At 38.4% G+C, this 24130-nt stretch overlaps 1 protein-coding gene across 6 annotated transcripts in view; it reads right to left on the bottom strand.

The window, feature by feature from the left end:
- Window positions 1–24130, bottom strand: part of Pkhd1 (PKHD1 ciliary IPT domain containing fibrocystin/polyductin) — a 420823-nt gene that overhangs the window by 182396 nt on the left and 214297 nt on the right. For all 6 annotated transcript variants that reach the window (XM_046458594.2, XM_046458595.2, XM_046458599.2 and 3 more), the window contains 2 exons: window positions 15142–15207; window positions 6358–6486 (listed from right to left, as the gene is read on the bottom strand). In XM_046458594.2, the coding sequence (XP_046314550.1) occupies window positions 6358–6486; window positions 15142–15207 (195 nt within the window). The remainder of the gene's footprint in view (window positions 1–6357; window positions 6487–15141; window positions 15208–24130) is intronic.

Here is a 24130-nt window from a genome sequence, read left to right as displayed (position 1 = left end):
AGAAATGTTTGATTGTTTTCTCTTTCAATCTTTCATTTCTGCCCTGAAATAAAGTTCCCCCATTTTTTTCCTCTATCTCCCCCACCCTCTTTGGAATCCCACACTCCTCCCTTCTGAGAAGATGCTCCTGGTCTTGAATGTTGGAATTTGGCCACAGGTTGCAGCCCACACACTGTCACTCATCCTCTTCTAAAGTGAGTAATCCTAAATCAGGGGTTGAATTATGTTTGAAGGGTTGAAGAATAGAACTTAAAGAGAAGAAAACGTGCAATAACACTATGCATTGTAAGTAATAAAAATAAGGAAATTGAAATCCTTTGGCCAATCTGTCTCCTGGTATTATGTAATTTCTGATTCACACAAGCCAACAAAATCTAAATAAGGTCTGCCTAGATGAGAAAAACAGCACAAATTTAGAAGATTCTAAAATACCTTTGCAATTAAGTCAGATACATCTTCTCTTAATTACATACATGCACACATACTCACACATATAAACATATACACAGTGGTAGATTAAAGACAGCTGCAAAGTCTTTGCTATTCTTTCCAGTTAGAAATAGAAACTAATCTTCCTTCCCTGACCCTGGGCTATCTTGGTGCCTTGCTTGACCAATAGAATGTGAGGAGCATGATATTCTGGGGACATAAGACTGGCTCAGAAGGCATGCAGCTTCCATCTAGTTCTCTTGGACCACCCGCTCTTGGGGTACTCTCTCTTAAGCTACTCTTTCTCAGAATCTAGCCACCATGTTGTCAGGAAGCCCAACCAGCTCCATAGGGAAACCTATGAGAACAGGAACTGAGGACTTTTAGTTGATTTTCTTGGATAAATTCCCAGCCAAAAATCAGCCTCAACTGCTGGCCACATGATTGAGACATCTTTGACCATGCAGCCAAGTTTAACCTTTAGTTAACCTCACTCTAGCTGTGGTCTGACTGTAATTATTGGAAAAAACCAAACAATAACTCTCAAACATGGCCCTACTAACAAATTATGAGCAAAATAAAATGGGTGTTTTAAGCTTGTAGGTTTCTTGGCAGCTTGTCAGGTAATGATAGAGTTCCAGAACATCCACATTCCAACTATACCATTCTGATGCCATGCATCATAGAAAGGATGCCAATAATCTAAGCATAAATTTCTTCCCCTCCCACTTGCTAATAATTCAGAATAAGTGGGTAGCAAGCTATAGTTTTCTGTCCCATACAAATGGCACAAAGCCAATATTACAAGAATTATTCCAGCTAAAGAAACAACACCAATGTTTATAATGTTTTGTTTCTAATTGGTGTTCTAAACCCAAATTGCTATGTATGTGCAATTCATATTAAATATAATCACAGATAAGAAAAAGACCATAATTCTATAATCACAATATTTTATAGAAATTCCTCCCCTCAAATATTGTTTCCTAGTTTATTGCTTCAGATCACCAATCTGTTATAATGCCTTGCACTTAAACAAGGAAATGCATTAAATATTGCCGTCTTTGATCATCACATAACTTTGATGAGCCTTTCTTGCCATTTAAAGTACCCAAGTATTGAAAATCAGAACAAACAGAGGGATTATTATAAAAGAAACAACAGTACTCTCCCATTCATCTTTGAAAGTAAGAACAGTTCAAAGTAATACACAGAATAAAACAGTGAATTTAACCAAAATGCACACATACACACACACAAAAAAAAAAAAAAAAAGATGCTGGAGGCTACATGATATCATCGCTGTACCCTTCAAAACAGAATCCTATCATTTGGAATTATAACACATTCTTCTTCCACTAAGTCTGCCCCGTGCAAAAGGTATCAACCTTCCAAGGGTGAGAATCCTTCAGAGAAAAGCCCCAAAACACCTTACAAAAATCCTCTCAGGTAAGTTCAGGAAAAAGCATGGAGAAGAGAAGCTAAAGGGATCATTTTTCCAACTGACCAACTCATCTTCAAGGCTTAGAATTTGTATGTAAGTTACATAGACCTTGTTCCTAACACTTAAGAATTCTAGAATACATTGGGCCAATTCACCAACTATTTAGAAGGCAGAGACAGCCAGATGTACTTATTTGTATGAGGCAAAGTTATCATAAACTAAACTAAAAGAGCTAGTTCTTCATGATCAACTCAGTTTACTCCATATAATACCACAGAGAAAAATGAATAGCTCTTTCAAAATCCAATGTCTATAAAGAAAGAACGCCTTGAAGGAAAACGGTACCATACTTAAGGTAGTGGTGTCTTTTATTAGTACAGTAAAGTCCTATTTTTATGGAATAGGATGGGTCTGAGGTCATTCCATAAAATTGATTTCCCAGAAAATGTAAATAGGCAATTTACCCTAAGAATTTTATTGAAAAATTATGCTATTCTATTTGAATAATGATGGGAATGTTCTACACGTTTCCTTTATTAATGAATTAAAATACACAAAACACCATAAAATTATATTAGAGGTTCAAAAGTATCACTTAAATCTTCTTTACCAGTCACTTTCATTTTGTAAAATCAGCAGTTCCATTAAAATCGTATTATGTAAAAATGGGTTTTTACTGTAATAATAGTTATTACCTATTTAGCTTCCAAGGATGTTGTGAAAATTAAATAATAAGCCATTGGAAAGCAAATACAAAGTGTCGCTAATACCAGAGGCCAAGAGGGGCGGCCAGATGGAAAAATGAAGGAAAAAAGCACCTGATACATTACAAATCACAGCTCTCATCTATAATTTCATTACCACCATATTCTACACAGTGACCATGTGCACAATTGCCATCTCATTGAATATTCTTAACGTATGATATATTAATTATAGCCCTCATGTTGTAGATGAGGGTCAGAAAGGTTTCCACCAATGTTACACAGTTGGTAAACATCAGAATCCAATGTGAACCCAGGTTTATCCTAGTTTAACAGCTGAATCCTCAATATCCCCCATGTGCCTCATAACTGCATCCCAACTTCTTACATCATCTTTCAAAATGTTTCAAATGCTTCTTCCTCCATGAAATCTTTACTCTCTCACCTGAGACAGTTTGATTCTAAAGACCTTCTGTGTTTATTATAACTATGTTGTATGATAAGGCATTGTGAGTTTTACTAACTCAGCTAAATCAGCTATTACTGACCAGCTATTTTAGGTCATGGCTGTACCTTACTGTCTCTGGGGCCCTGATCCTAAGTACTTGGCACTTCACCTCCAACACTGGAAATGTTCAGTAAATATTTGTTAAACTGAACAGGAAACGGCTGTTAATTTGAGTTACGTTTGCTAATAGATGCAAGGCAAGTGCTTTTGATAATGTTTCTTTGCATTAGATACCTATTTGAAAGTTTCTTTAGATTTTTCAAGTGTGGTAAGATTAAATCCCTTAAACAGAACATCTAACATACAGTGAATAAGATAATAGATAGATAATAGATAATATTGTTTTTGTTTTCAGTTCTAGTTAAGGGAACAATGTGAATAGCAAACAGAGAAATCGAAATTCAGGATAATATGCAGCCTAATTTAAAATCAGTGCAGGTAAAGGTAGTAACTTAAAAAAAAAAGTATACAATCAAGTATTAGAGTTCTTAACCAAACTCTCTGATTTCCTTCTCCAGCTTCTTTCCTTACTGACTGGGTAAAAGGTGAGCGGGTTACTTAACCTCTCTGTGTTCCAAATTCTCTGTCAGCAAAAATGTGGAAAATAGGAACTTCTTGTATTGTAAGTGTGAGTATTGAGTGAAAAAAATCAACATAAAACACCGAGCACAGTACCTGACGCACACCAAGCACTCAAATGACACTTGCTACCATCATAAAAATCACTTAATAATTTCCAGGAATCTGATCAAAGGATGTTATTTTCCACAGATTCCTAAGGTCTAGTACTAGTATTGTCAAACCCCAGATTCATGGTGTGATTGAATCAGGGTTGGTATCCCTGAGCTCATGCACATCACCTAAGCCACACTTCCTGAGCATCCATCCTGGATCAGACTTAGGTGAAGAAACTTGATTCAAACAGAGTGGGAATGCAGGAAACAGCAAAGCCAAGAAAAGGTGAAGAAGGGTTGAGAGAGAGGCAAAACCACAGGCAGGAAGAGGAGCAAGGCTCTGTCCAGAGGAGGTCAAAGCATCAGGAGGCATTCGCCAAAAGTCAGAAGGGAAAAAAAAAATCACAGCAGCTCCTACACAAGCCTCAAAACTGGGCAGCAGGATGGATTCCAGTGCTACCCGGGAGCAGGTCATTTGCTGGCTTTAGAAGACAGGTTATGTGTGAAGAGGAGAGCACAATGGGCAGAGGTCCAGGATCTGACTCTATGTCCTGTGTCTCTCTTCACTCACCTGCCTTTCCACTTGAAAACTACAAATAATGAACATACTGTGTGCCTTGAAGAGACACTGGCTCTCTTGCTCTCCCCACAGCACTGAAGGGCTAATGAGAAGGTAGCTTACAATTCCAGTGCCCACTGCCCCCTCCCTTGTTCCTTCAGCATAGATTTGTGCTCTTTAAGAGCAGCTTCATGGAGAATTCAGACCCATTTTCTGAGCTAACCATGAAGAAAGGGACAGAGGACGACGGGGAACACCAGGGGCTCCAGGGAGCCAGGGCACAGTGGGCACAGGGAGTGCATTGCCAGGCAGGATGGGCGAGATGGCTCATCGCTCAGCACAAAGGCCCCAGAGGACGCTAAAAGCTTGGCAACCTTCAAAAGCTTCTCTTGCTTCCTGCATGGGGTGGGAGAAACAGCTTGCTTAGTGGGAAAAACCATAGCCCAGGGCGAATCCGCTGGCTAGATTCATCAAAGAGATGGCTGAGACAGAACAGATTTTCCTTTTCCGTATAAGATGACTCACAAGCTTGTTTATTCAAAACGTTACATCCTCCATTGAAGAGAGGTGGATGATGGGGAAGCCGGACGACAATAACTCGAGTTTGTATTGGGCAGTCCACTCCCTCCTGCTCTGCATCCTTCTGTGCGGTTACACAGAGGCATCACCAGGGCCCAGAAGGTGATCAGTGTATTTTGTTTTATTCTGCCTTCATTCTGCCATTGTAAATAGAGCAGACAACATAACTACTTCATTTTATTTTACCCTCAGTCCTTTTAGAAAGAGAAAGTATTGTTTCAGAATAAAGACTTGGAATCTGACTGTTTGGGTTCAAATTCCTCACTCTGCTGAATTTCAAGCTGTGTGACCTTGAATAAGTAACTTAACTGTCCTGGGCCTCTGTGTCTCTGTCTGCAGAAATGCAAATTGTGATATTATTTCCCTTACAAGGTCTTCCTGAGGGCTAATTTAGTACACAGAGAACAGTTTTTGGTACACTATTAGTGCTTAGTATTTGACATTATTATTATTTCACAGATGGCCAAATTTTCTTCCATGACAGATCTTCTTTTAATTCCTATTACCTTAAGAGGTTCAAATTAAACCATAAATGAAATTAGGTCTTTTGGAGGAAATATAATTATTCTATGAAAAATATTTCCTTCTCAGGCTAGGGAGATTTTCTGGAACTATCTTGAACTTTCTTTTAAGGAAGAAGAATGTTGTAAATAAGGGTGTGTGTTTCTGTTTGTCTTAAGAATTATCTTTCTCCTGTACCTGGGTATATGGGAGACAGTTGGAAGTGGATGAACACATGAATGTATGTATGAATGGACAGATAGATATTTTTCTAATTTATTAAACTATTTCTTTTCTATAATTTTGAGAAGTCATGACAATGGAGAGTTTTGTTTTGTTTTCATTTTAACCTCCTTTTTTTTTTTTTTTTTTTTTGGTACTGGGGATTGAACTCAGTGGCACATGACTACTGAGCCACATTCCCCAGGACTAGTTTGTATTTTATGTAGAGACAAGGTCTCACTGAGTTGTTTAGCACCTCGCTTTTTGCTGAGGCTAGCTTTGAATTCATGATCCTCCTGCCTCAGCCTCCTGGGATGCTGGGATTATAGACGTGCACCACCTAAATCCTAAATCCTGTATGTAAAATTCACAAAGGCAAAAATAAGGAGGCATGTATAAGTTGTTCTCCATTTTTCCTTGTGTCTTTCAGACTTAAGAATATTGGAAGCTGTAAATTTGTCCTCTGAAACATTAGAAAGTGATCTAGTTAGCAAATGATTCCCTTCTTTTGGCATGATGATTATTCGTTTCACTTTAATAAACATAGTCCAGACTGTCTGTTCTGGATTTCACTGCATTGTGAGACTCCTATGTTATCTCAAAGAGGGCTATAAAAAAAGTGGTTATTCCTTTCTACTGTCTTTACTATGTTGTAAAATGTAAGTAAAACATAATCCCCAATCAAGTTGACTTGGCTCAGTCTGTCTGTGATTAATCTCATGGGGCGTATCACTCACTGGGTAAAATCAGGACATCATCCCCCGGGCCTGGTATGGTATGGTTGTGTCCTCCCCATCCCTCTTCAACGTCTTGCCATGTTTCAGGAACTGACCACTTTAAAATTGATTCAGGTGCAGAGGTGGAAGCTAAAAAATAAAGGAAAAAAAAAACACAGGTAAATTCACTATAAAACTTCCAAATTCTATCCTTATTTTAGGAATCTGGGGGTATTTTCATCTCCAAAAGTAACCACTTTTTAATACTTCATAAGATTATTTTCTTAGTTTGTTCTTTTTAATTATACATGACTGTACAGTATATTTTGACATATTGGTATGAACATGGAGTACATTTTATTTCAACCAATTGTGTGGTTGTACATGATGTGGAGATTCACTGTGATTTATTCACATATTAACATAGGAAAGTTAGATCCAATTCATTCTGTCTTTCCTATTCCCTTCTCCTTCCCTTCTCTTCATTCTCCTTTGTCTAATCCACTGAACTTCTATCCCCTCTCCCATTGTGTGTTAACATCCACGTATCAGAGAGAACATTCAAGCTTTATTTTGGGGGCCAATTGGCTTAGGTCACTTAGCATAAGAGATCCATCCATTTTCTGCCAAATATCATAATTTTGTTTGTGACAGAGTAATATTCCATTGTATACATATCCCACATTATCTTTATCCATTCATCTGTTGAAGGGTACTTAGGTTGGTTCTGTAGCTTAGCTATTGTGAATTGAGCTGCTATAAGCATGTCTGTGATATGTCTGTGTCCCTATAGTATGCTGATTTTCAGTCCTTTGGGTATATTCTGAGGAATAGGATAAGTGGGTCAAATGGTGATTTCATTCCAAGTTTTATGAGGAATCAATCTCAATACTGCTTTCCATAGTTGTTGCATCAATTTGCAGTCCCACCAGCAATGTATGAGTGTACCCTTTTCCCCACATCCTTGCCAACATTTGTTGCTTGTGGTCTTGATTATTGCCATTCTGACTGGAGTGAGATGAAATCTCAGTATAGTTTTAATTTGCATTTCTCTAATTGCTAAAGATGTTGAACATTTTTTCATGTATTTGTTGATCGACTATTTCTTCTTCTGTGAAATATCTATACCGTTCCTTTGCCCATTTATTGATTAGATCTATTTGGGTTTTGCTGTTGTTGTTATTGTTGTTGTGTGTTAAGTTTTTTGAGTTCTTCATCTATCCTGGAGATTAATGCTTTGAGGTGCAGGTGGCAAAGATTTTCTCTCATTCTATAGACTCACTCTTCACATTCTTGTTTTTTTCCTTTGCTGTGACAAAGCTTTTGAGTTTGATTCCATCCCATTTATTGATTGTTGTTTTACTTCTTGCACTTTAAGAGTCATGTTGAGGAATTCAGTTCTTAAATTGACATGATGGATTGTTGAGCCTACTTTTTCTTTAGTAGATGTAGGGTTTCTGGTTTAATGCCTAGGTCTTTGATTCACTTTGAATTGAGTTTTGTTCAGGATGAGAGGGACTCACATTCTGCTACATATAAATTTTCAGTTTTCCCAGAACTATTTGTTAAAGAAGTTATCTTTATTCAAATGTATCTTTATGGCACTGTTGTCTAGTATGAGATAACTGTATTTATGTGAGTTTGTCTCTGTGTCTTCTATTCTATCCCTTGGTCTTCATGCCTGTTTTGGTGCTAAGAGCATCCTTTTTTTTGTTACTATAGCTCTGCAGTATAATTTAAGGTCTGCTATTGTAATGCCTCCTGCCTCACTTTTCTCATTAAGGATTGCTTTGGCTATTCTGAGTCACTTATTTTTCCAAATGAATTTCATGACCTTTTTTTCTACTTCTATGAAGAATATCATTGGAATTTTAAAAACAATTGCATTAAATCTGTATAACACTTTTAGTAGTATGACTATTTTGGCAATATTAATTCTGCTTATCCAAGAACATGAGAGATCATTATATCTTCTAAGGTATTCTTCCATTTTTTTCTTTAGTGTTCTGTAGTTTTCATTGTAAAGGTCTTTCACCTTTTTTGTTAGATTGACTCCCAGTTTTGTTTTTGTTTTTGTTTTTAACGCTTGGAATAAGATAGTTTCTCTAATTTCTCTTTTAGCTGATTCATCATTTAAGATGATGAATTGATTTATGGGTATTAATTTATTTTCCTGCTAATTTGCTGAATTTTTTAATGATTTCTAGAAGCTTTCTGGTGGAGATTGTGGGTCTTCTAAATATAGGACCATGTTATTGGTCAATAGGGATATTTCAAGCTCTTTTCCTATTTGTATCCATTTAATTTATTTCTTTTTCCTAATTGCTCTGGCCAGAGTTTTAAGGATTATGTTGAATAAAAGTGGTGAAAGAGGGCATCCATGTCTTGTTCCAGTTTTTAGAGGGAATGCTTTCAGTTTTTCTACATTTAGAACAATGTTGGCTTTGGGTTTAACATATATGCTTTTACAATGTTGAGGTATTTTCCTACTATCCCTAGTGTTTCTAGTGTTTTGAACATGAATGGATGCTGTTTGTCAGATGCTTTTTCTACATCTATTGATATAATCATGTGATTCTTGCCTGTATGTCTATTGATGTGGTGAATTACATTTATTGATTGCTATATGTTGAACCAACCTTGAATTCTTGGAATGAAACCCACTCGATCATGGTGCACTATATTTTTAATGTGTTTTTGTATGTAATTTGACAGTAAAATTTTATTAATAATTTTGCATCTGTATTCATCAGGGATATTGATACTTTATAAGATTTCTATTAAAAATATTTATCACCTAGAAAATAATTTCTCAATTCTTTCATTATCTCCATTTCTGGGAAAAATATATTCCAAACTTATTTAAATATTTGAGTTTTGCTTTATTATAAATATCACATATGCTTATCACAGAGTATTTGGAAAATTTCAATAATGAAAAAATAGTAATTACCTATAATGTCACCACCTCATAGTGGTAACTGCTATCAACCCTTCATTGGTGTTTCCTTCTAGAATTTATCTGCATTTTTATATAGTTGAATGATAGCATAACCATTTTTGCTTAGCCATTTTCCTATGCATTTTCTAATGTCTTTAAAATTCCTTGTGAACATAATTTTAATAATTACTAATATTCTATCATACCAAAATCTATAATTTATCAGATATGTGGTGCACACCTGTAATCCCAGCATTTTGAGAGACTGAGGCAGAAGGACCATCATTTATTTAAGGCCAGCCTTAGCAACTTAGTGAGACCCTGTCTCAAAATTTAAAAATAAATAAAAGGGGCTGGGGACATAAGTTAGTGGTGGAGCACCCCTGGGTTCAATCCTCAATGCAAAAAAAATCTATAACTTACGTTCCATAATGTCACTGATGTCTGACATTTAGGATCTTTCCACTTTTCTTTTAATTGTAAGTAATAGGGTATGATCTATCTCTCTATGTAAATCTGCTAATAGTCCTGATTATCTTCATAAAAAAGACTCCTTAGTACATGACTAAGCCAGTGTGATCTCCTTACAGCTCTTAACACATATCAGTGGCAGGATAGTGATCTGGGCACTTCTCAGGGCAATAATTTACACAGAGATCATATGTTCCAGTTAGCTCTCTCTGATTCTAACTCTGATGATGAAATGGCATTCAACCATTCCACTGGCATCTCTATCAAAGAATCCAAATGTGAATGTAATAGAGACTTCCAGTATCACACCATGTACAACAGCACAATGAACTTTATCCTCTTGTTCTTTTCTGGGATCACTGGGACAGAGTCAGATGGGCAGAAAGACTATTTCAAAAAGTAAGATGAAAAGCCCTCCTCTTTTGATGGGTGGAGTGAATCCCACCTATTACTGGCTAAATTTGCAAGCACAAATAATGAGCACCTTTCTTCTTAGAACTGCCCTAAAAGTGTAAGGATACAAAAAGGACTAAAATATCTCTGGGCTGCCGAGGAGCTAATACCGTCTTGTCATGAAATATTGGGAGAATCAAAACATGCATGTACACAGAGGTGTTTTCTTTAATAGTACCTAACAAAGGAAGGAAGCAAGACTTGGCCAAAAGAAGCTTCCTGAAGGAGCCATAAGTAACTGAGCAGTATTTCTAAGAACTTAGAAGCTATAGGTGGTCAGGCATGGTGGCACACACCTGTAGCTACTCAGGGGGCTGAGGAAGGAAGTTCAAGGCCAGTCTGTGCCATTTAGCAAGAACTTGTATCAAAATAACATAAAACAAAAGGACTAGGGATGTAGCTCAGGGACAGAACATTTGCCGAGCATATGCAAGGCCCTGTTCAATCCCCAGAAGGGTAGGAAAGAAAGAAAAAGAAGTTACACAGGTAAAAAGATGTTGTGGTTGTAATAAAGGTATGGGAAAGGGTTTGCACCATAGATGGAGGAAGGAACATAAGCAAAGACAAGAAACAAGAGATCAAGTCAGGGAACCATAGAGACCTAATGTTGCTGAATTACAGAACTAGCAGGAGGTAAATGCTGAGGTAGGAGAAAAGATCAGAGGCCAAAGTGCAAAGGGTAATGAAGGCAGGGGGACCCAGAATTTCCAGAAGTTGATGAATTCTATCAACTTCTATATGAATTGTCCATATAGAGTCCAGAATACCTCTGAAGTCTCCAGGTGAAAAAATATGACAAGCAAGCAGTGTATGAACCTGAATCTGAAAGCTGAGAGACAGCTTTGAGTCAGAGACAGAGAGAGAGAGAGAGAGAGAGAGAGAGAGAGATTTGGCATCATCTACCCAGAGATTGTATTTTATCTCCAATGATGATTGCGGTAGCTCCAGAGAGTTGCAAAGTGAAAAGAGAAAATGTCTGATGTCAGAACCTTAGGGAACATTCAGTTACTATTTTTCTGCCAGCACTCAATTTCCCAGTAGCCATGGTCTAATTAGAACACCAGGATAAGTTGAAAGTACGGAGATTGTGGCCAAGCGGAAATCATAGGCAATTTAATTACCACAAAGTACACCATACACCATGGCATAATGTCTTGGATTAAGCCTCACTCAAAAGAGGTTTTTAAATGTTTTATGAACATCTACCCTCTAATGCCTTCCCAAGCCTTCTTCCAGTTTTCCCTCCTTCTCAGTGTTATAACTGAATATCCAAGTGGGAATCTGATAAGAGAAACTCCTGGGGTGGCCACTAACTCACACCACAATGGCCAGACAGGATGTTTCTAATGCATTTTTAGTGATATTTTAAAGGGGCAATGGCTAGGTTCTTTAAAACTCCATGCCAAACCTCAAATACCCTTTGTTACTTCAAATTTATATCACAGATAGTGGTGATATAAAGTAATATCACTTCTGTCATTTTCAATCAAGCTTATAGGAGGGGTAAAACTATTTTTAATTGAACAAACCAGACCTTCAGGTTGCTATTTTAACTAGGAAATGTTATGTGCAAAGTTGACCATTTTACATACCATCCTGCCTCAAGATTAAAACATGTTTCAGTCCCTTGTTGGGTAATTAGATTTCTAAACAGTTAATACCAGGCTTCTACCCCATATGACTATTACTGATATTGAAAGCTGAAGACAGAAAAAGGAGCCAACAAGAGCAACAGTCAGAGATACAGTGTTCATCTTTCCTTAGAAGCCTAAGAAATAGCAGTCCAGAGGGCAGAAGTGATCTCATTAACAGCAAAGTTCGGGTAAAAGAGGGAATTAGAAGTGACCATTGATAGTATCAGGGCTTGGGTGATCAAGACATGAGTGGCCCCTGTGGAGTGGTGGAGGAGGAAACCATATTGCAGTGAACTGTGGAATGCACTGGAGGGGAAGAAGGAATGATGTTGGGTCAGATCTTCCCAGAAGTTCACTGAAGAGAGGACAGCTTTCAGATTTCAGACTCTCAGTCTGCCTTCCCAGTCACTGAAGAATGAGACTTCTTTTCAAACTGAAGTCCACAAAGTTTGCAGGACCAGCATTTATAAGAAGGTGTCATTCTGTTTCCCTCTAAAAGTTTGTCACTCAAAAGTAGCCAGATTGGAGATGGTCTCAAGCTTGACATGTGAGTCAAATATTGCCTACCATGCCTTCACTTGCCCCACTTTTTGTGGCTTTGCATCAAAGGGATGCTAGCCTTTCGGGAAGTTTGCAGAAGAGATATCAACTAAAGGAAGATTTCCTTTCCACAATGTTTTGGGTGAGGGGTGTCTGTTTTTCATTGAGAAGCCTTGAACACAAGGAATTAGCAAACAAAAAAATCAACCAGACAGGACAGAGTCGTTATCTGATAGGTAAAGTTCAGCAGATGCTGGAAAGGATAGGCTGGCTTCAAACAAGAAAGGGACTGATTCTCAGAGTCCAGAGGAAAGAATATAAATTTAAGTCTATGGGGAAAGGATTGACAAACTTAGGAAGAGACTGTCTGATGATGTTCTCATGTGATTGTGGACATTATTTGCCAATTAGCCTCCCAACATGACAAAGTGATTGAAGCACAGACTTTTCAGAAATTTCTTCATCTTTCACCAAATGAAGAGGGAATTGCTTCACTCATCCTTTTCTCTCCTGTCTTGTATACAGTATAGTATGGTGGACATTGAGAGATACCAGTAAAGCTAAATGTTAGAGAAGCACCAAAGACCTGCATTAGGCTCTTCAAACTCATGGTTCCTCCTTAAATCAAAAAAACAGCCTCCATTCTCACCAAAACCACTAAGCTTTTATATAGCAACTTACACCACCACCACCTTCTCTGCCTTTCTCTGATATTGGCCCATATGTACCCTAGTTTCTGCAGCCCTGAACAGTTCAACAATTTCTTGTCCACAATGCCCTCACAATGACAGCACAATTTTGTACACAAAATAGGCCCTCAATTGACTGAGTGAACTGAGAGGGTCTCTCTGCAAAATATGTCTCCCAAATATTTCATCAGTATTACTTACTTGTATTAAATAATTGAATGGGTTGACATAGAGAACTCCATTATTCATTCTATTTTTTTGTGGCAAAGGATTGTTGATATTGCAATAATTTTATTGTTTTCAATATGACCCTTCCTTCACTAAATAAAATATACTCCCATATTTAAGTTTTGGCATTAGCATATATATATATAACCTATACCATAGGAATCAGGCAGTGTCTTGGACCCATATTATTTGAAATTTCTTCGTAATAAATGATAATATGCTAGTTCTAATTAAACTAGAATTTAGTTTAATTCATAAGTTAATATATGTCCAAAAAAAGTAATTTAAACACATCAGAGGCTGCATGAGATAGCATAAAGAACACTGGACTGAGTTGGGACATGTGAGTTCTTTCTAGGCTCAAACACTAAGATATAACTATGGAAACTGTTTAATCTCCAGACTCCCACACCCTTTGTAAAGTAAAGCAGATTGGATAGGAATACCTATATGGTCCCTTTTCTTATTACAATCCTACTACTTGGGCTAGAGCTTGTGTGGTGTGCATAAGATCCAGGTTCAATCTCCAATACCTTAAAAAAAAAAAAAAACTACTCTATGAAGCATTGACTTCCTATTTACCCAGTGTGTTGTCTTTGACAAAGTGAAACTTCTGAAATGCCTCAGCTGCTGATCACCCAAGCTGTCCTTCCACAGAATCCCTAATACAGAAATCTTCACATGAGGAACTGCATGACATGCTACCCTGACTATAAATGATTGAACTAGAAAAAGGTCAGTCTGGTGTTCTCTTGAATGCTTCCCCAACATATGGCCTCTTCAAAGTAGGGGCTCAGCCAATCCATTAAAATCTCTTAGGGAATTTGAGTATAGGACTTTCAAAGAGATAAGAGTTACAGGGTACCTTTTCTTTGTTACAGTTATTTTGAGGAAATTAGTCACCTGTTTGAGATCCATCCCCAAGTGACAATAAAACCCCATGAGGTCAAAGACGATTCCATCTTGTCCATTATTGAATCCCCCATACCTCATTCAGAGGCATTCAATAAACACATTTTAAGCCAGCAAAAGGAAAAGAGGGATTAAAAACAGAGGGAATAGAAAATAAAGTACTATAGAAGCTCAGAAAATGTTACAAAAACAATCTCACTTTATACTCTTCATTGCCCAAAAAGCATTGACTAGAAGCCATTAGTTCTTTTAGTTCATAGTTTTAGTCCAATATCTTTGCCTCATTAATTTATTAATTCAAATGAAGGAATTAGACAATTTTCTGATTATTATATATGGGCTGTTCTGACATAACACAAAATGACACTGAAAATCAAGGAAAACTCCACCTCTGAAAAGATTTATCCCTTCTGCAAACATAGTGTTAAACTGACTCAGGGTAAACAAAAACAAACCATGAAATACATTAAACGGTTGTTATGAGACATTCAGATTGTGAGAATTTGGCTTTTTTGAGTTAAAGTTCACAAAATCATCTGACTTTGGGGGAGGGTTTGTTTACCCGTTTTTTCTGAAATTACCAGGAACAATTAAAGTTTAGATACCCTGAATTTTTCTTTCCATTTAGAGGGGGCCTAATGGCCCATCTGCAGATCTGGAGTCCTATGTGCACATATGGTCCATAATTTATGAAATGTGCTTATTTACATGTTTTAATTATTACTTTCTATTGTTTTGACAAATAAATGTACCCTTATATCTTTCTTTGACATGCAGACACATATTTTAGTTATAGGGTAACACAGTAGAGAATTGTCAGGCATAAACACATTAGGGCTGATATTTTCTTGTTTATAAATACAATGAGGAGAAGTTTACAACTACTAGAGGACATTCTTCTGTACCAGGCACTTCCATTCAGTGGGTTGATACTCACCTGAAATAGTTGGGGGCACACTTTCCTTCACTAGGAGAATCACTTGAACTTGACCTTCACCTGCAACTGAATATAAAAAGCCACAACATGGATGTCACACAAGGATCATCTTAATATTAAGGAAATTCATTTGTGAGAAAGATGACTTTACATGTGCTTCCCAGACTAACTAAATTTTCAGAATAAAAATAAATGATGTCCTTGTTAGTTAACCTAAAAATTGATTTCTAATATTTTATTTTGATTGCTTTAATTTGATTTAGCTTAATTACAATGAGTTTATCCAAGAGAACTAGCAAATAATAGTTGAGGAACAGGGGGACTTTTAGCCATATGTGCTTAGAAAGCCAATGGTGTCCAGTAGGTCAGTCCCCATATCCTATTTTGTCTTCATCATTTTGTAGGCTCACTTTTCAGAATTCATGTGGTTTTTGCCAATATAATTCAGATCACCCATGAAATGTATTTGCTTTACCTTTATCCAAACAAATTGCCCTTTTAATGAAGTCTTTTCCCCCACCCCCTTTTTCCTCCCATCTTCCAAACCAACTGAGCACATTTAAAAGACCTGGGGTTCATTAATTTTAAGTGTTCAATAAATTAGTGGAAATAATCAAAAGGCCTGATTCTTTCTGATAATGACAATTTGATGTCAGTATAAACCAGTAGATTAAGCTGGGAACATATGCTCCTTTGCCAAGAGAGGCTGCTATAATTAAATAGTGAATGCATCTACAAGGTGCTCTCACGCCTGATTAATTAGTAATCAGGTGCGCGAACTCCATTTTTCTGGTAACACCTTGTCTCTTATTGGTTAATTACCTTTCTGCCTTATCAGATTTCAGGTGAGCTGACACCTCCCACCACTGGAGGGCCCAATGCTGGGGTCTTGGTCAAAACCCTGCTCTCCATTTTTGTTTCCTTGGGACCCTAAACCCTTTCTTCCATCACAGATGGGATAGACTAGAAATCATTCTTTTTAATGACAAAGCATAAGCTTCAGAACATTACAAGGAAAATAATCCTTAAAAAGATTAATGATGAGAGCTCTCCAATTCTTATATTCTTATTTTGATCATTTTCTAATTTAATTTTTTTTCAATAATAAAATGCATGAGTCTTGACTTTCTCTTTGTACTGTCACATCCTGAGACCAGGCACAATGACAACATGCTCTTGATGTGTTCCATTTTTATCACTACTTCCAAGACTTTGCTTATATTGTTCCTTTATCTTCTTGCATATTTTACTCACCTTTGTAACATAAAATAATAATAATAAAGCCACAAATCAACCATCTCATCTCTTTTAATCTGTAAGTTCTGACATATCCACTTTTGTGTACACTGATCTATACATTTTCTAAAAGTTGAAAAGCCCTTCCAATTCTATACTATGACATTTATCCCAAATTTGTTCTCAACTCAATTCCTAGTTATTGATTAGCAACAGTTCATTTAGTATTGCATCAGTAATTAGCTTTGTCTTCATATTTTGTTTCATTTTGTGGTGCTGGGAAACAAACCCAGGGTCTTATACATGCTTAGAAACGAACCCAGGGTCTTATACATGCTTGGCAGGTGCTTCTTCTGAGCTAAACCCACTGGCTCCAAATATTCAAGAAAGGGATTTTTCTTATGTATGTTATGACCCTAAGTAGTTCTGGAAAGGTAGAGACTTCATATTCATGGGCCAATTTAGAAATCTCAAGTTTACAAGGCTCTACTCTGAGTATCCAGTACTCAGAAGGAAAAGACAATAATAGACAAGATGGCATCATCAGAAAACATGCAAAGATAGTAACAATGGAATGCCTTTCTTCAAGATGAGGGATTAAATGTTGCCATAAAATCAAACTCTTTTTTTAAAATATTTATTTTTTAGGTGTAGATGGACACCACACAATGCCTTTTATTTTTATGTGGTGCTGAGGATCGAACCAAGGTCATACCCATGCTAGGCGAGCGCTCTACCGCTGAGCCACAATCCCAGCTCCTAGAATCAAACTCTTAAGGAAGGGAAATTAAAAAGAAGTCCAGGAAACATTTGGAAAGAGAAATCAGTTCATTTAAAGATGTTATAAAAAATCACTCTTATTTAATGGTTTCTAAGCAGCATAGATTTCAGTACCCTCTTCTTTACGACAGAGCCAGAGGTAAGGGAAGTACTAACAAGTTTTTACAATGATTTATTCAACCTAAAGTAAGTAAAATTATACCTATAAGAGAATAGTTGGGGGAAAGGAAGATTCACAGCTCTTTTTCCCACCACATAGATGAAAAAATTAAAATAGAGGTAAAAGAACCAATGTATCCAAAATCCCTTGAGTGAGAAGGGATTTGGCAAGCAACCTTGAGCTGCAGATCTAATTGCACTGACTTCTGGGACTCAGGAAGCACATCCTCCACACATCTAGTATCCATCAGAGGCTGCTCCATTTGTCCTCTTTTCCCTTATGCCTGTACCCAGGTACTATTCCTAGTAAACAGAGGCTTCCTGGTGCAGTGCGTGACAAATGTGGAGCTGTCACTGCGCCCTGTGGATAGCTCCTGCACTGAGTGGCCAGTGATTTTCTTGTCTCTACATATGCACAAATGCCCCCTCACCTCTAGGAGGAACTCTTCCCCAAACAGACATTGAAAAGCTAAAAGGCATATTAAAAATCTATTAGTCATCCTTTAAAGTTAAGTGTCAGAAGGCCATGAAGCAGTTTCAGTATCAAAAAAGACAGAGACATTATCAAAAGTAGGAAATCTTGGCAGAGTATGACTTTTTACACCACTGCTCTCTATGTGCCTCTGGGGCTGGTTCTGAACCTGTGAACACAGGTTGCAAGAGGAAATCTTCCCAAACACCATTTCCAAGTCAGGAGTGACAAGGGAGAGTGGTGGGGGAAATGTGGAAGGGTCCCTAGCCAAGATTTGAATATTGGCTCTTCCCCTTCCTGGAAAAGGACAAATGACAAGTTAGCTACCATTTGTGAACCTCACACAATTCATCAGAAAATGGGAAAATCATACTATTTACTTTCTAGGGTTGTTGATTAAAAGAAAAAAAAAGTGAGATATTCTATGGAACATGCTTAGTACAGGGCCTGGGACATAGTGAACAATAAACATTAGCTATTATCAACACTACCATTATGGCATGCACGTTATGCTAGGCACCAGTTAACAAGGCTCAAGAAATATGCTTTTACTTTCTTTCCGCTCTTTTTACAGCTGCACCTAATCATGATGAGCTGCACTATTACAGAGTTGTAAGCAACTTAACGAGATTTGCTAGTTTGCTAAGTATTTTGACTCTAAAAGACTGTAAATGTGAAATGTCATTTCCAATTTGAATAAGTATAAAGAGGAATGAAAGTCATTTAAGAATAAAGGTATGGACTTGGGAAGAGTTTTCCCAAGCCTTCCACAAGCTGTGCCATTGTAGGCATGCTTTCTGGGTGCTTCGAATTTCTGATTTTATATTCATAATATGAGAATGGTTAATCTTCCTTGTTTGTAAATGAAGTCCCATGGAGTTGATCCTTCCTAGATTTTAAGAACTGGTTCTCCAAAAGAAGGAAAGCATTTGACTCAATAATTGTCATACTCTTCTGATGAATACTATATGATCTAAGCTAGCTATAAACACAACCATGTATGAGGAGGAGAAAAATGTGCCAAGAAATGGCACCTGGTAAGAGGAAGGAGAGTTATCCAAGTAGATGCCATGCAAGTGCCTACAGGGTGAGGTGCTGTATCTGGTAAATTTTGTCCCCTCTAGGGTGCTAGGGAAGAAAATAAATAATTCTTCCCTAACAGGTCTCATTCTCTTTTGAAATTTTGGAGGGAGAAATAGTACCTATTTAAAAAGAAAAATGCATGTGGCATCTTAGTAAGCCGCGGACTCCTTCCCTATTTGACTCTTCCCTTCATATCCCAGGTCTCACTTTGACACTTCAGTTTATTCACCTTTTAGAACTCCTCATTGAGTCCACATTAATCCAATAAGTCAGCCACTGACCACACAATGAAAAGAACGCAGAATAGCAAACTGCAGTTGATTTCTACAAACCGTATCCCACCCTGGCTCATGGCTTTGCTTTCTGTTTCTGTCTGCAGTTGACCCAGGACCCAGCTTTGACTTCTTGACATAGCTGTTGGATCTAGTCCTCTCTCATCTTAGCTTGCCATGTCTGCTATCTCCACCTCTTCTCCTCAAAACTGCCTCATATACCTGCATTCTCCTGCTGTTTGCCTTGTCCTGCTGGGTGTACTTAAACTCATTCCCCAGAAGCAAACCATTTTTATTTAGTGGCAGAAAAGGCTTGCTTGTCAATTGGTCCCTGGGCAGCTTGATTCATAGGACCAACACTCCTGTTATGAATTCAGCTTCACAGAGACAATCATGAAAGTCACCTTGGCCCTCATAACACATGGTCCTTTAAAGACCTTCGTGGAAATACAATATGACAATCCTGTGATCACCTTAGAGTCTTCTATTAACCCCAATAGCATTCATTCATGAAAGAGTGTAAGTTTTTATGTGTAAAAGAATTTGATCAAGACGTCGACAGATATATCTGAATTACCCACGGTCCTGAGAGCTAGCTCAATTAAACCTTCTTAATTAACTCAGAGAACAATAGCAATTGTGGCACTGACTCAGAGGGATGTTTACCACACTTATGTGGAGGCATTCATGACATCTTGAGTTTCCTGCAGACCTACAGAACCACAAACTTCAGGGAGGGACCTAGGAACAAGCATTCTGCCAGCTTGCCCTTAAGATAATTTTTAAAAATGCCAATTTAAGGCATTATACAACTTCTCTTGTACCATACTCACACATGGCACGTTCACAAGAGCAGGTGTGCTTAACAAGTGAAGAGAAAGACCCTGATAGAAAAGATCCTTATATAGCCACCTTTTATGAACTCAACCAAAACCTTGCAGACCACCACGTTATATTCCCTAAATATACAACATGTAGTGACCATCTTGATGGCATAAAAAGTTTTGTTTTAGTGGCTATGAATTTTAAGGTATTTAGAAAAAAGAACTAGCCCATTAAATCCATGCTTATATGAATAAGAAGTTAGGTTTTAAAAATAAGGCAGTTATGAATTGGTTTTTGGAAATATTTATTAAATATATGGTAGTATAGGAGGCAAAAGAATGTAACAGAAGTATAACAATGGTGCTTGTATATCTAGTCTAGGAAGCAGAATGTTAGCTAGTAAGTACAGAGTTTTCTTGTAAATGGAAAAAGGGTAGTTACAAAAGCATAGTTTTTTTTTGTTTGTTTGTTTGTTTGTTTGTTTAAGTAACATCATAGTAAAAGCAATGTTCCCAGAGTTAAAACACCTGAGTCTGAGTACTGGTTGCACCACCTATAAGCTGTGTGAATAAAAGTTGGCCATTTAGTATTGCAGAGACTTAGTTCCCTAACCTGAAAGATTACTAAAAAGTCCATTAAATTCTGACTTCTAAGTTTCCCTCTCTCAATCTATCTCTCTTCCCCACCCCCACTTCCTTCCTTCCTTTCTCCCCTCCCCCACATCTTTTCCTTTTGGAGAAGTTGCTTCTAACCAAGAGGCAAAATCCCTTTTCACATCCCCACCTCCTATTCCATTATCTATATTTTTGCTGCAAAGGTTAGTACATTTCCCTCAAGTCAATCCTCTACATTACTGGTAAAGGTCCTTGGGGATCTTTGGGGAATGAGTTTTCTATAAGAATGTAAATTAATTTATTAACTAGAATGCTATAGATTGCCTTAGAGGGCTTCAGCATGGGAATGGCTGCAGAGTTGCAAAAGATTATGATTCCGCTCTGCCTACAAAATCCTCCCAAGAGGTCAGGGGAGCCAGTGGACTCCCGTCTCCTCCTCAGATCCTAACAGAATTCCTTCTCAAGGAATCACACGGGGTCTTCCAGCCGCCCTGAAGAACAGATGAGTCCGGGCATCAGCCAGCGCTGAGAACAGAAAACCTGAACAACAGCCAGGATCCTGAGCCTGGCTTCCAACTCAGGAAAGCTTCTTTAATTTCAGATCCCAAAAGTTAACAGCACATTTTCTGATCCCTCTGTGTGATGTGACTTGAGCTCTTCAAAGCAACTTGGCACAGACAATTAAATCCATCTGTCCTCCTGTCCACGGTGCTCTCACCCTGTAGAGCACAGCCCTGGCTCCTGGACACACAGCCAGCCTTTATCTTGGTGAGGGGGACATTTGGACACGTGGGTTGGCCAGCCTGCCAAGAGAGGGCTTTTTTCAGTCAGATCAGAAGAAGGTAGTCCAGCAGGAGCCTCTGGAGCCTCCCAGGCGGACCTGTTCAGCTGCTGCTTCACACAATATCCCAGCTTCCTCTGCATCTCTGCTGCCTGAGTGGGGGCTGTGTGAACTCAGGAGGGCAACTGTGAATGGTGCAGCATCTGATATGAATTTATCACCGGCTGCTGGTTGGGTGGGGGATAAAGCAAAGGGAAGGGGCTCTGAGTATTTAATGCACCCTGCCACAACCCAACAGTTTGCCCTAAAGAGCCTTTTACCAATATAAAAGGAGAGGGTCAAAAGTAAGTTGACCCCTGACAGAATGTACAATTATTAGAAGAGGGCTGTGTACGAGCAGCTGCTGGAACCCCACTGGCTCCACATTGGGCTTCCAAGAGTCAGAATATGAATAATCAACTCAAGATTGTTTCTCCACCCCTCTCAACCCCCATCCCTACCCCCCAACCTTCACCTCCTGTTTTGGGCAAGTCCTATTATATTTCTACAGGAAGAAGCACAGCCCTCCCCAGCAGCTGCAATAATTGTGCTTCTATTGTGATGAAGACCTCCTCCTGGTCACCCCCCTACAAGTGTCCATTGTGAGTGGAGAGTCAGTGATTATACGCTCCGCCTGATGCTTTGGGGGACCCAGCTGCCTAAGTGCTGACACACGAGTGTGGGGAAGGCTGGGGCGGGGGCTGGTGGAGGTGGAAGCAAGAGGTGGGGGGGAGCTCACGTCTGTGAGATGGGACTCTGACATACCAGACCTTTTGCATAAGTCAAGCCCAGAACAAATGAGGCTTTATCAGGCCCCAGTGATGAGGGGGTCTCATCTCCCTTTGAAGTGGAGCTGAGCATGGGGCCTAGCAGCTTTTCCTCCTTTGGACCAAGCAAACATCCTTCTTTTGATATGCTACATGCTCATTATCTCTGCCCCATTTAATGATTTTTGATTGAAGGGTGGCGGCTGGGATGCCGAGAGGATCGTTAGAGAGGCTCCATACAGCCAAGCCCTTAAGAAAGGCTTTCCTTGTGTCTGGGCCTAAATTTGGAATTTCTTAACAGTGTGCGCTTGTTCTTAGAGGCAGATAAGGGCTGAGCGTGAAATTCTTAATTAAGCAATAAATAGAGAGTGGGTGTCAGCAGATGTAGCCAGTAGCCATGGCAACAGGAATCACATGAGCAAGAGAGCTGAGACTAGAGGGAGGCCTCGGGCCTGGGCCTGACTGACAGCTGAAGAATCCTACAAAGCTTGTAAACCAGATTAATTAGCTGACTAATTATTTCATAGCGTTAATGTAACTAAAAAATAAAAATAGTTCACCATGAACTGAAACATCCCTGGAAAAAACAGCAGGGAAAGAGGCAGAGGGAACTGGTTCTGTGAGGCAGAGGCATAAGCTGCCAGTAAGGGAAACTGTGTGGAGGGAGAAACAGGCTTGCTGGATTTGACTCCCAACTTTGTCAATGAGAAAAGAACACTTTTCTACAGTCACACTCATTCCCAAGCATGGCAGACAAGTAGTATTGGGAAGAGTCATTCTTAACAGTTTATCACATCCAATGTTGCTCCTGCTGCTTCCTAATGCAACCATAGCTCACAAACTCTTAAACTTGTGGCCTCTTGTAAGAAGCTCTTCGAGCAAAATGTTTAGTAGCTTTGGAAAGGCAACCTGAACCAAACTCCTTAAGAGATATTTTTTTCAAATGAATTAAGTTATCTTATTCTACAGATAACAATTGCTTAAGTGGTATTCAAGTTCGGTCATGGAAACAATATACCATTAATGTCATATGATCATGGACCTCAACTCTTTTACAAAACCTAGTAAAAAAAAAAAAAAAAAAGAAAAAGAAAAAGACTCAGTGAGACATTGTCTCTAAATAAAATACAAAATAGGGTTGGGGATGTGGCTCAGTGGTCAAGTGTCCCTGAGTTCAATCCCCAGTACCAAAACAAGAAAGAAAGAGAAGAAAAAGAACTGATCACATGCACACCAAAATCAAGATGCACAATGTTGGTAATTTTCTGGGGAAAAAGAAAAAACCTACTAATCTCTTGAGAAAAATGTTAGTAAAGTAATATGGCATGCTTATCATACTATATTTGAGCATTTAATACCACATTTTCAAGACAAGTAAATACTCTTAATCTTGTGGTATAAATGAAGCTAGTAAAGGCATGGAACAATTATAATGTCATGCCCTACATAGAACAGCCAGTCAGTCACTGATTAAAATTGTAAGCCCCAAGTACTGGCTATGAACTTTTCAAAAACCTAGCACTCCATAAGGATGTTGGCTGAACAAAGACAAAACTTGACTTGGTGGAAAAGAGAAATACAAGAGTCAAAACATACATGCAGCACTTTTTTCTTTGTTACTGAGGATCAATGAGAAGTTTTCGTCCATAACCCTGCCTAGCAACCCCCCCCCCCCATCCTCTTTGGTCAGTGATCAATGATTATTTAGTGGGCAGCACACTCTAGTGGAGGGATCCATAGCCAGGAGCTAGAATGCCTGGGTTCGGATCTTTTCCATTCTCAGCTGGGTCTAAGATTAATCACATGTGAAGCAGCCCAATAGGGAAAACACAGATAATTGTGACTTTGTAAAAACTTCCTGTCCTGAGGCATGTGCTGAGGTTGCAAGCAAACAATACAAAGAGGGTTCACTTAGAAAGTCAATGAAACGCAGCCATCAGTGAAGTAGCACTAGGAATGAA

Source organism: Marmota monax, unplaced genomic scaffold (genome assembly GCF_021218885.2).
Source record: "Marmota monax isolate L192 unplaced genomic scaffold, Marmota_monax_Labrador192_F-V1.1 WCK01_AAM20220418_F8-fsc00191, whole genome shotgun sequence".
Classification (NCBI taxonomy): domain Eukaryota; kingdom Metazoa; phylum Chordata; class Mammalia; order Rodentia; family Sciuridae; genus Marmota; species Marmota monax.
This window is presented reverse-complemented; position numbering and strand designations above follow the sequence as displayed.